Here is a 12057-nt window from a genome sequence, read left to right on the forward strand (position 1 = left end):
GGGGGGGGGGGGCATTTGGCCGGGGGCCTCTGGGGGGCTGTGAGGGGGCACATGGACCTGGAGGCTGGGAGGGGATTGGCAGGGGAGGGGGAATTTGGCCAGGGGTCGCTGGGGGAGGTTGGGGTGCTCTGGGGGCCACACTGTCCAGGGAGGGGGCTCCTTTTTCCTGGGGGGGCACCACCAGCAGTTAACCTGGAGTTATTTCCATGGCAAGGCAAAAGGGGGGGGGTCTCCCCCTCCCCCTTTAAGCCACCTGCCCGGTCCCAAAATAACCCCCTGGCCGGGCTACAATTAGACCCTCCCCGCCCGGCAGGGGGCCCCGATGGGGGCGGGCCCGGCTAAGCCCAGGACCCTCCCAGCTCCCAAAGGGTCCAGCCCGATGCCAATTCCGGCAGCTGCGCTCCCCCATTCGCTCCCCCCGGCCCGGTGACGGAGCGGCCCAGGCTGGCCCCGATTGGCCCAGGCAGGCGGCCAAGTCCAGAAGCTTCTGCAAAGGGGCGGCCGGGTGGGGGGCCGGACCCGTATATAGCTGGGGGGGGGCGCCGGGCCGGAACGTAGCCACAGCTGGGGCGCAGGGAGCTACCTGGGGCGCACGGAGCCAGCTGAGCAAAGGTAGGGGGGATCCTAGCTGCCTGGGGGGGAGATTCCGTGCAGCGGGGGGGGGGGGTAATTTAAGCTGATTGGGGCAGATCATGGGAGCTGGGGCTTGGGGAGAAGGGGCAGACGCGTAGCTGAGTGGGGCAGAGGCTGGCAGCTGCGGGGGCCGGGGGGGGGGGCGTGTAGGTCCTTGGCAGTTCCCAGGAGAAGGGATCCGGGCTTGTTCACTTCAGAGATGTTGTTGCCAGTATTTATTCCTGTGCTGGTGTGAGGTTTTCGCTCTGGTTGGGGCCGGGCTGACAAGGGGGGTGCTCGGACTCCTGGGTTCTCACTTTGGGGAGAGAAGTTTCTCTCCCCAGCTTTTCAGGGGAATGGAGGCCGGGAGTCAGGACTCCTGGATTCTCTCACGAGCTAGGCTGCTAAGTGGCTGGGGCGGGGGGGAAATCCCCTTGTGCCTCAGTTTCTCCGTCCCAGCAGAGCTAATAACTTGCCTTCCCGGGGCCGCCTGAAGGTCTCCCCACCGGGACCCGGGCCATATACGGTACAACAGCGTCACCCCCATAAATAGTCTCTGGCTGGCAGCCCCTGGCACCGCGCCCAGGGCCCCTCTCTGACTGGGGCGGGGTGGCATGGGGTGTTTCCTTCCTCTTAGGGCCAGCCAACCCCCACCCAGCCCCTGGCTCTCCCCTCTCCCTGCCCCTCTTGGGACGCGACTAGGACATGCTAGCCTCTGGAATTTGAACCCTTCGGGTGCTACAGCCTGGGGGGTGCCCTGTACCTAGGGGTAACCCCCATGCACCCCCAAACTTTGCAGCTAAAACAACTTCCCACCCTTGCCGCCAGAGGTCTGGACATCATTTGGGGGCACGGGGAGCTCTGGCGGTGGACTGTCCCCGTCGGCGGGGGTCTCTCGTTTGGAGGGGCAGGGTGGGTATCTCCAGCTGCAGGGGCTCTGTATGGCGGGTCACCCCACCGTCCTCCAGGGACGCTGCCCCTCATTTGCTAAGACCTCGGCAGCAGGGGCCTAGGGGTTAATTCGGGGAATCCACCCCGCTCGGAAGTTTCAGAGGCTGCAGAACAAGACCCGGGGCGACCCTCCATTGGGGCCCCCGTATCTCCAGAGCCCCGGGTCCAAACCGCTTCAAGCTTTCCCCCTCCAGCCTCCCCCGCTCCCCGAACCGCCCTGCCGATTTTGGACCCAATCGGCCTCTCCCCGGGGGTTTTAGCCGGGACCCGCAGCTGGCCCCCAAAGCTGGCCCGAGTGGCGCAGCAGCGAACCCAGGCTGCGCCGGGCCAGGGGCTGTCAGCGGGGCTGGGTTTGGGGCACGGCTCGGGGCCCCTGTCACTGCCCCACTGGCGGGGGGCTGGGAACAAACCGTGCCCGGGCGACGCCCTTCTGGCTGTAACGGTGGATCAGAGCAAAACACAGAGCCACAAACACCGCCCCCCCACCACTTATCTGCGCGCCAGACATGGACAGCCCCGGCCGTGGGGGGGGGGTCCAGCTAGCGAGCCTGCCCGCGCCCCCCAGCACTGCGCAACTGGATGCATTGGAAACACCCCCTTCCCAGAGCCTGCGATAGAACCCAGGAGTCCTGGCTCCCAGCCCGCCCTGCTCTAACCACGTGACCCCACTCCCCTCCCTGAGCTGGGGAGAGAACCCAGGAGGCCTGGCTCCCAGCCCCGCCCCCCAACCACTAGACCCCATTCCCCTCCCTGAGCTGGGGTGCAAATTAGGACTCCATGGGTTGTAGGAGCGGGGGGTGGGTGGGGGCATCTAGTGGCTTAGAGCAGGGAGGGCTGGGAGCCAGGACTCCTGGGTTCTCTCTGTATCTGTTCGGACCCCTCGTGCTGGCTGTGAGGTTGGGAGCTGCGTTCTGTGTTGTCCGTTCCTGGCACTCCCCAGAGCCAGCGCCCCACCCTGACCACAGGCCCCGCCACGGGCGACTAGCGGAGCCTTTCCCCACGTCTCTCGGACAAGGGCGCAGCCAGGCGGGGCTCTGCGCCGGGGGACCCCAGCTCTTATCGCTCTGAGACGGGCACAGGACGTCTGCTAGCCGGGCTGGGGCGGTAAATAACTTGGGTCCTCACTCCAGTGGAGCATGAGCTGTGTGTGGCCCTGAAAACCAACCGGTCTCCTCTAGCGCCCTGCCAGGACCTGCATTGGGGCCAGGTGCCCCGCTGGCGTAAAGAAAACCCCGCTGCAGGAGAGCGAAGGCCCACGGACCCCAGCCGGGGTCGGGCTCTGTTCCGAGTGCTGGCCTAGGCCGCGCTTTATAGAATTGTACGCAATTGAGTGATGGGCGAGTGAGGTCAACTGGCTAGAGCCCGGACCCCTGGGTCCTCTCCCCGGCTCTGGGAGGGGAGTGGTGTCTGGTGGTTAGAGCAGGGGTCCCTACTTCACAGGGAGGAGGAATGAGCAGTTTCCCCTCTGGGGTGCCAAAGGGTTAAGCTGGCAGTCTTGGCCAAGCTTGGGGGTGTGGGGGCTTGGGCTGTATCCTAGAACCGGCAGGGTCCCCCAGGGAAACGGGGGTGTTACCCCAGGCCTGAGCTTGAAGGGCCCCCCTTCCTCTTGTGTAAACTCCCTGTCCCCCTGCCAGCTGGCAGCGCTGCCCCATGGATCAGCTGGTGGTGGGGGCCAGGGCCTGCAATTGGATTGGCTGGGCAGCTGGGCGAGCCGCCCCCTTGGGCCAGGGGCCAGCGAGGGCCGTGTTTCTAGAAGGGCCGGTGGGGGCGCAGGGCCAGGGGAGGTTCTGCAGCCCCCAACCGGGGCTGTTCCAGCAACTTCGCTCGGCTCCCTCCGAAGGAGAGGGACACATGGGGTGACCCCTCCAGGAGGGGACAGGTGGGGACTTGCGTGCGTGCACGAGATTAGCCTGTCGATCTAGCGACAGAATTTTGCAGTGTTGGGTCTTTTTTTATTATTTTGACGGTTAATATCGGTGTTGACAAAAATCTATTTAAATGTTCACCATTGCGGGAAATGGGGGGGGGCCTTGGGGGACCAGATGTCCCAATATTCGGGCCTTTGTCTAGGACCCTATTGCCTGTCCTGATTTTTCACCCTCGATCTCTGGTCCCCCTGGGTGGGTCAGACGTGAACTATTTAATGACTGCCGCTGAGATCACCCGCCTCCCCTGGGAATCCCCGTGTCACCGGAGCTGGGATTCCAGGCAGCGGTGCTCTCGCTGGGTCCAGCAGCGAAGGGAACGCGTCCAGCGGGTTTGTGTGCGGGCCGGGGCACCGACCTCGACAGGTTTCAAAATCGCATCCTTCCAAGCCTCTAGAAACCACAGGAGACCCAGGGCCCATCTGGCCCAATATCTCCCTGCCCCGCTCCTCGGATGGGACCCTAGAATTAGATCTCAACAGGGGATCCTACGGCATTAAGTTCTGTTAACCTTAGTGTACCTATGGGAGGGGAGTGGGGTCTAGTGGTTAGAGCAGGGGGGCTGGGAGCCAGGAGGCCTGCGTCCCATTTGAGCCCCTTCCATCCCCCTTGGCAGCCAGGATGTCGAAGGGCCAAGCTGTCGGCATTGACCTGGGCACCACCTACTCCTGCGTGGGGGTGTTCCAGCATGGCAAAGTGGAGATCATCGCCAACGACCAGGGCAACCGCACCACGCCCAGCTACGTGGCCTTCACGGACACCGAGCGCCTCATTGGGGACGCTGCCAAGAACCAGGTGGCCATGAACCCCACCAATACCGTCTTCGGTGAGTGCTGGGACACGGGGCCTGTCCCCTCTAGGATCTGGCCCCAGGGTGGGGACTGGCTGGCTCGGGGGGGGGAGTGGGCACGGGGCCTGTCCCCTCTAGGGGATGCCGGCTCCGATCCGGCCCCAGGGCAGGGGGACTGGCTGGCTCGGGTGATGGGGAAGGGGATCTGGAACTTTTCCCCTCTGGGGCGGTGTCCAAGGACAATTTGATTCCTGTGTGAAACGAGTTGGTGGGTTCTCGGGCAGGACAGGGGTCCCTTAGCATCACCACCCCCGCCAAGGGGTTTCTGCAATATTTAGGGAGGAGCATGGAGCCCCTGAGTGGGACCACCAGGGGACCTCAGATCCCAAGGGGGCAGAGGGGTAGCTTGACCCCTGAGGGGGTTGTGGGGGTCTCTGATCTGGGGAGGGGGTGTGGAGGCTGGAGCCCCTAGGGATCCCCCATCTCTGTCTCCCACTGACCCCCCGCATGTGTCATTCCCCGCCCAGATGCCAAGCGTCTGATTGGCCGGCGCTTCGACGACCCGGTGGTGCAGTCGGACATGAAGCACTGGCCCTTCCAGGTGATCAACGATGGGGGCCGGCCCAAGGTGCAGGTGGAGTACAAGGGTGAGACCAAGACCTTCTACGCCGAGGAGATCTCCTCCATGGTGCTCACCAAGATGAAGGAGATCGCCGAGGCCTACCTGGGCAAGGTGAGGCCTTGGGGGCGGGGCCAAGAAGCCTTGGGGGCAGGGCCAGGTACGTTCTGGGGGCAGGGCGTGCCTGGGTGTGGGGCCAAGAGGGCTGGGGACAGGGCCAGGTAAGTCCTGGGGGCATGGGCCATGCTGGAAGCTGGGGTGGGGAGTGGGGTTGGGTGGGTCGGAAAGGGGGGCTGGGAGCCAGTACTCCTGGGTTCTGTCCCCGGCTCTAGGGGCATCTCGTGAGTTAGAGCAGCTTCCTTCCCCCTCCTGCAGGGGGCAGCATCCGAAGCACCCAGTGCCCATACGCTGCTAACCGGTTAACTCCATGCCTGGGCTGGGCCCCACGGCCGGGGCTCCGGTGCCCCCGGGGACGCCACCGCCCCGGCCTGTCCCGAGGTGCCGGAAACCCCCGCTCACCGAGCCTCTGGCAGGGTTTGAACCTTTGGCACCAGAGCGTCCGTCGTGGGCTGGAGGAGGCTCTCCGGTAGCCGGCAGCAGTAGTAGATCGTTACCCTCTGGGGCAGAAGGGATGCAAAGGGAGCTTCCCCCAGGACCTCTCCCCCCCCCCCCCCCCCACACACACACACCCCATCCTTTTGGCAGGGGGGGCAGCCCCAGCCTCCACTGACCCGCCCCTCCCCCCGCAGACGGTCACGAATGCGGTCATCACGGTGCCGGCCTATTTCAACGACTCCCAGCGCCAGGCCACCAAGGACGCGGGCACCATCGCCGGGCTGAACGTGCTGCGCATCATCAATGAGCCCACGGCCGCCGCCATCGCCTACGGGCTGGACAAGAAGGTGAGCAGGGAACAGGGGGCCCTGCCCCAGCCTCTAGGGAGCGCCCATCCGGGACTGGCTGGCCCGGGAGGGATGGGATATGGGGGTCCTGCCCTGGCCTCTAGGGGGTGCCAATCTGGGACTGGCTGTCCCCATGGTGGGGGGGGGCAGGGGGGAAGGGATATGGGCCCTGCCCTGGCCTCCAGGGGGCACCCATCTGGGACTGGCTGGCCCCAGGGGGTGGGAGGGATGGGATATGGGGGTTCTGCCCCGGCCTCTAGGGGGCGCCCATCCGGGACTGGCTGGCCCGGGAGGGAGGGAGGGATGGGATATGGGGGCCCTGACCCGGCCTCTAGGGGGTGCCCATCCAGGACTGGCTGGCCCCGGGGGGGGGGGGGGAGGGATGGGATATGGGGGTCCTGCCCTGGCCTCTAGGGGGTGCCAATCTGGGACTGGCTGGCCCCATGGTGTGGGTGGGGGGAGGGAGATGGGCCCAGCCCTGGCCTCTCGAGGGCACTGATCTGGGACTGGCTGGCCCCATGGTGTGGAGGGAGAGGATGGGATGAGGGCCCACCCTCTTTAAGCGTGGGGGGACTGGCTAGCTTGGGGGGACAGGGAAGGGGACTGGGGGGCTGCCCCCTGGGGGTGGTGGGCTGGCTGGCTCAGAGGGGGGTGGGATCCAGGGGGCCGTGTCCCTGTGGGGGGGCTGGCTGGGGAACAGGGCGTGGGGACTGGCTGGCTAGCTCGGGAGGAATGGGATCCGAGTGTTGGGGGTGGGGTGGAGACACCCAGGGGTTCCCTGCCCCCCCCCCCCCGAAATGCTCCATCTCCCCACACACCCACCCCCCACAGGTGGGCGGGGAGCGCAACGTGCTGATCTTCGACCTGGGCGGGGGCACCTTCGACGTCTCCATCCTGACCATCGAGGACGGGATCTTCGAGGTGAAGTCCACGGCGGGCGACACCCACCTGGGGGGCGAGGACTTCGACAACCGCATGGTCAACCACCTGGTGGCGGAGTTCAAGCGGAAGCACAAGCGGGACGTGACGGGCAGCAAGCGGGCCGTGCGACGCCTGCGGACGGCCTGCGAGCGGGCCAAGCGCACCCTCAGCTCCTCCACCCAGGCCTCCATCGAGATCGACTCGCTCTACGAGGGGGTGGACTTCTACACGGCCATCACCCGGGCCCGCTTCGAGGAGCTCAACGCCGACCTCTTCCGGGGCACGCTGGAGCCCGTGGAGAAGGCCCTGCGGGACGCCAAGCTGGACAAGGCCCAGGTGCACGACGTGGTGCTGGTGGGGGGCTCCACCCGCATCCCCAAGATCCAGAAGCTGCTGCAGGATTTCTTCAACGGGCGCGAGCTCAACAAGAGCATCAACCCCGACGAGGCCGTGGCCTACGGCGCCGGTGAGGGGCGGGGTGGGGGGGGCCTGGGAGGGGCTGGATGGGGGGGGTCAGACTGGGGGGTAAATGCGGGGGCGTGGGGGAAGGATCAGACGGGGGGAGGGTCAGACGGGGGTAAATGGGGGGGCGTGGGGGAAGGATCAGACGGGGGGGCAATGATGAATAGACGGGGTGTGCAGGGGGGCTAGGGAGGGTCAGGTTGAAGGGGGTAGGTGAGATGTGGGGGAGGGAGCTTGGAGGGGCAGTGCTGGGGTAGATGGGGCAGCTGAGGGGAGGGGTACTGGAGGGTAGGTCAGATGGGGGAGATGGGGCAGGCTGGGAGTGGGGGAGGGGTAGATAGGGGTCTTGAAGGGGCAGATGGGGAGGTGGACAGTGGGGGGCGTAGCGGGGCCATGGGTGGCAAGGGGGGCAGACAGTGGGGGGCTGGAGGTGATGAGGTGATGTTGTCCAGGGCAGGGACATGGCAGGGGGGCTGGCCCCCAGCTCTGGAGGAGGAGTCTCCCCCCCCCCCCACCCGACGCAGAGATTGGGGTGACACCCGATTTCGGGCACCCCCTCCCAGCCCCAGGGAGGCTCCAGCGGAGCAGGTGGTTTCAGTGCCAGGGATTTGCCGTGCGAATGGGGGCCCGGGCACTTCTCTGAATGAGCCCCCCCCTCCCCCCCCGACATGAATGATACAAACGAGCCATTTGTGGGGGCATAAATTATGCCCCCTGGCACCCCTCCGGTGGCGGAGCCGATCCTGAGCCCAAGCTGGGGGGACCCCGGTGCCTCGCTGACCCCCCCCCCCCCCGCCGCCCTCCCTCCAGCGGTCCAGGCGGCCATCCTGTCGGGTGACAAGTCGGAGAACGTGCAAGACCTGCTCCTGCTGGACGTGACGCCCCTGTCCCTGGGCATCGAGACGGCCGGCGGCGTCATGACGGCCCTGATCAAACGCAACACGACCATCCCCACCAAGCAGACCCAGACCTTCACCACCTACTCCGACAACCAGCCCGGCGTGCTCATCCAGGTCGGGGCGGGGGGAGGCTGTGGGGGGCTAAAGGGGGGGCAGGCTGTTGGGCATGGCGGGAGGGGGATGGAGAGCTCATGGCAGGTAGTGCCAAGCTCTGCCTGCAGAGAGCTGGGATATGCAGGCCATAAGGGGGTGCAGATTTCGGGGGTCTCCTTAGGGGGGTGCAGAGAGCGGGGGGGCTCACCCAGGTGTGTGGGGAGGGGGTTGCAGGGAGTGAGTGACTCGCGCAGTTCGGCTGGGGGGGAGCAGAGGGCTGGGGGGCTGACCCAATGAAGGGCTCAGCCCGGTGCATGGGGAGGGAATGAAGCACATGGGGGTGTAGCAAGACGGCTGTGTGGTTCGGGGGAGCCTAGGAGTCATGGGGAAGGGGGCAGACCGGGGGGGACACAGCTGAGGGGGTGCCTGGCTGCATTCAGAGACCGGGGGGGGGAGGGTGGGCATGGGGCACCACAGCTGGGGGGCGGGCCTTGCCAAGCTATGGGGCATCACCAGGAGAGCGGCTGGGGCAGGGGTGCAGAGAGCAGCAGTTGCCTAGAGATAAGCCCCCAAAAATGACAAGGAGAGAAGCCCGGGCGACAGGTTCCTGGCTGAGCACAACCAGGAGAAGGGGAAACCTCGTGCCCAGGGGGTGTGGGGTCCCGTGCCCGTCCGCAGGCTGGTGCGGCTGGTTCCCTCCTAACCCCCTGCCTGGCGCCCACCACAGGTTTTCGAGGGCGAGCGGGCCATGACCAAAGACAACAACCTGCTGGGCAAGTTTGAGCTGACGGGCATCCCGCCCGCCCCCCGCGGGGTGCCCCAGATCGAGGTGACCTTCGACATCGATGCCAACGGCATCCTCAACGTCTCGGCCGTGGACAAGAGCACGGGCAAGGAGAACAAAATCACCATCACCAACGACAAGGGTGAGAACCCAGGCGTCCGGCCCCCAACCCGTCTGTAACCCACAGAACCGCAGAGCCAGGGAGAGAACCCAGGCGTCCGGCCCCCAACCCGTCTGTAACCCACAGAACCGCAGAGCCAGGGAGAGAACCCAGGCATCCGGCCCCCAACCCGTCTCTAACCCACTAGACCCCAGAACCAGGGAGAGAACCCAGGCATCCTAGCTCCCAGCCCCCTTGCGCTCACCACTAGAATTCATTCCCCTCCCCGAGCGGGCGGTAGAACCCAGGCGTCCGGGGGGCCCTGTGCTGAGCCGGTCTCCTGCCCCCGCCAGGCCGGCTGAGCAAGGAGGAGATCGAGCGCATGGTGCAGGAGGCAGAGCAGTACAAGGCGGAGGACGAGGTCCAGCGGGAGAAGATCGCGGCCAAGAACTCGCTGGAGTCACTGGCCTTCAACATGAAGAGCACGGCCGAGGACGAGAAGCTGAAGGACAAGCTGGCGCCCGAGGACAAGCAGAAGATCCTGGACAAGTGCAACGAGGTCATCAACTGGCTGGACCGGAACCAGGTGAGGTGGGGAGGGGGGGCCTCTGGGCTGGACCAGAACCAGGGGGCAGGGAGGAGTTGGAGAACCAGGCATGGTTGGAGGTCCATGGTGAGGGAGAGGTGGGGACCAGAGCTTCAGGGAGCCCCTAGCTCCCCTCCCAGAGCTGGGGAGAGAACCCAGGAGTCCTGGCACCCAGCCCCCTTGCTCTAACCACTACACCCCCAGCTCTGGGAGGGGAGTGGGATAGAACCCAGGTCTCTCCCCGCTAGAAAGTCCTAGATCTGGTTCTTCCTCTCCCCCCAACCCCAAAGACCAGGTGAAATGACCCTTCTCGCCAGTAGCAGTGGGGCAGACCCTACGCTGCGGGGAGCGTGTTTCACCCACACACCCCCCACAGCTGGGAAGGCCTCTCCCACCGGGTGGCGGCAGCCGCAGAGACCCACAGACAGTGCTGAAACCAGGGGCTGGGGGGGGATGTCTAGGCCTGGGGGCAGCTTCCCATGGGACCTCTGCAGGGGCGAACGGGGCTCAGAAGCCCAGAGCTAGGGAAGACCCCAGTGTCTCCCCTGGCTCCTAGCAGCCTCCTCTCTGGGGGAGAGACCATGAGATCAGCCGGGGCCCTGTTGTCTCCCCACCCCTCCCACCGTGGGGGGAGGCTCCCTTGATCTGAGGGCCCTCGGGGAGCAACGGGTGGGGCCAGGTGGACCCGCTGTGCTGTCCTGTACGGGTGGGAACAGCCGCAGAGCCTGCCCCCATGAAGCCTGGGTGGATACCAGCCGGGGGGGGGTGCATTGGGGCTGGTGTGCAAGGGGTTAACGCTGCCCCCCTGCCCGCCCCCCAACAGATGGCGGAGAAAGAGGAGTACGAGCACCAGCAGAAGGAGCTGCAGAACCTCTGCAACCCCATCATCACCAAGCTGTACCAGGGCGCCAGTGGGGGGATGCCCGGGGGGATGCCCGGGGGCTTCCCTGGGGCCGGCGGGGCTGGGGGGGCCTCCTCCGGCCCCACCATCGAGGAGGTGGATTGAGAGGCCCAGCCACAGGCCTCGTCCTTCCCCTTCCCCGGCTGAGCCGACACAGACATCACCCATCCCCGGGGAAGGGGGCGGGGCATTGGCTGGCTTACCCCATGGCTTTCCCATGAGCCTCCGCTCTAGCGGAGACCCTGCTCCCCCCAACTATGACTTGCTGTGTTTAGTGGGGGTCGGCCCCCACGCCCTGCTGCCGCGTTGCGAATCCAGCTCTGTCGGCTCAGAATAAATTATTGTGCCCCTGTAACGTGCCGGGCCGGTGTCGCCTCATTAGAGGGAGGTTTGGGGGGGTGCTGGGGGCTGAAATCTCGCTCCAGGGTGAGACAGGGACCTGGCTGGACATAGGGGACAGGGCAGAGTTGGGCCTAGAACCCAGGAGTCCTGGGGGCCAATGCCAGCTCTCTGTGAGGCCAGGAGCTCGAGCTCTCCAGCGCAAGCCAAGGACGGCTTGGGGGGGCACAATCCCCACGTCTCGGTACCACCGTGGGGGTCACATATCAGATCACGGGCTCTTCGGCCGAGCAGGGGAAAATCTGCCAGGATCCAACGGCTGGAAGGGGAAGCCAGCCCTATTCAGCGTGGAAATAAGGCGTCAATTTGTAGCCATGAGAGTAATTGCCCTGGATTCACCAGCAGTCACGGGCTCACAGATCGTCCCTGCTCTTGGCCCTGTGCGGTCCCTGTGGGGAGCCCCCTTCAGTGTGACAGCTCCTCGGGGGGGCCACTCTCTGGCAGGGGTTAAGCCCCTCCACCTCCTGGACCCCCACCTCTCCGAGCCCTAGCATGCCTGTCTCTGCCGTGGGCCCCCTCAGGGAGTCCCCTCACTCTGGACCCCCAGGGCCCTCCACTTCCAGGGAGAATAATGTCGTGTCTCCCCCCCCCCCCCCCCCACTCCCCCATTCTCTAGCCCGGAGCGACTCTCAACTGGCATAACACAGGAGGGTTTATTGAGCGTCTGAACACAGAACAGGAAACTCTCCGGCCTCAGGCCTGGCCTCACCCAACCCAGCCCAGTCTCCCCTGTACCCAGGGGGGCTCTGCCTGCTCCCTCCCTCCAGCCCCAAGCCCCCCTGCTTCCCCACTGGGCATCTGCTATCACCAGCCCCAAGCCCCCCCCCCCCCCCCATTGTCTCCTCTCCAGGTAAACAGGGTCAGCTGGGCCCCCTCTTCTGTCCTCTGGCTGGACCTGGCTCATTGTCACCGGGGTCCTCTCCCCACAGCCTGTTGTCCTCGCATGGGCCAGAACCGGCTGCGACTCCCAAGCTGGGTCACCGGGTCCCCAGTCGCTGGGGTCTCCATTCTCCAGGCCATTGGCCGGGGTCCCAAGTTCCCTCGCTGGCCTTTTGTCCCCAGAAACTCCCTTTCCCATCCCCTCGTTAAACCAGTAACCCCCAGGGAAACTGA

General features: G+C 65.8%; 1 protein-coding gene across 2 annotated transcripts; it reads left to right on the forward strand.

The window, feature by feature from the left end:
* Positions 1 to 514: 514 nt before the first annotated feature.
* LOC125625579 (heat shock cognate 71 kDa protein) lies at positions 515 to 10900 on the forward strand. Of its 2 annotated transcripts, none has more exons than XM_048827834.2 (9): positions 515 to 612; positions 4105 to 4314; positions 4806 to 5011; positions 5647 to 5799; positions 6631 to 7186; positions 7993 to 8195; positions 8902 to 9100; positions 9412 to 9644; positions 10468 to 10900. In XM_048827834.2, exons 2-9 carry the CDS (start codon positions 4110 to 4112, stop codon positions 10648 to 10650), a joined length of 1938 nt encoding a protein of 645 aa, XP_048683791.1. In that variant the 5' UTR covers positions 515 to 612; positions 4105 to 4109; the 3' UTR covers positions 10651 to 10900. The 2 variants fall into 2 exon arrangements, with proteins under 2 accessions (XP_048683791.1, XP_048683792.1); XM_048827835.2 differs by having other exon boundaries at positions 541 to 612; positions 4109 to 4314.
* The last annotated feature ends 1157 nt before the right edge of the window (positions 10901 to 12057 follow it).

Source organism: Caretta caretta, chromosome 24, assembly GCF_965140235.1.
Source record: "Caretta caretta isolate rCarCar2 chromosome 24, rCarCar1.hap1, whole genome shotgun sequence".
Taxonomy (NCBI): Eukaryota; Metazoa; Chordata; order Testudines; family Cheloniidae; genus Caretta; species Caretta caretta.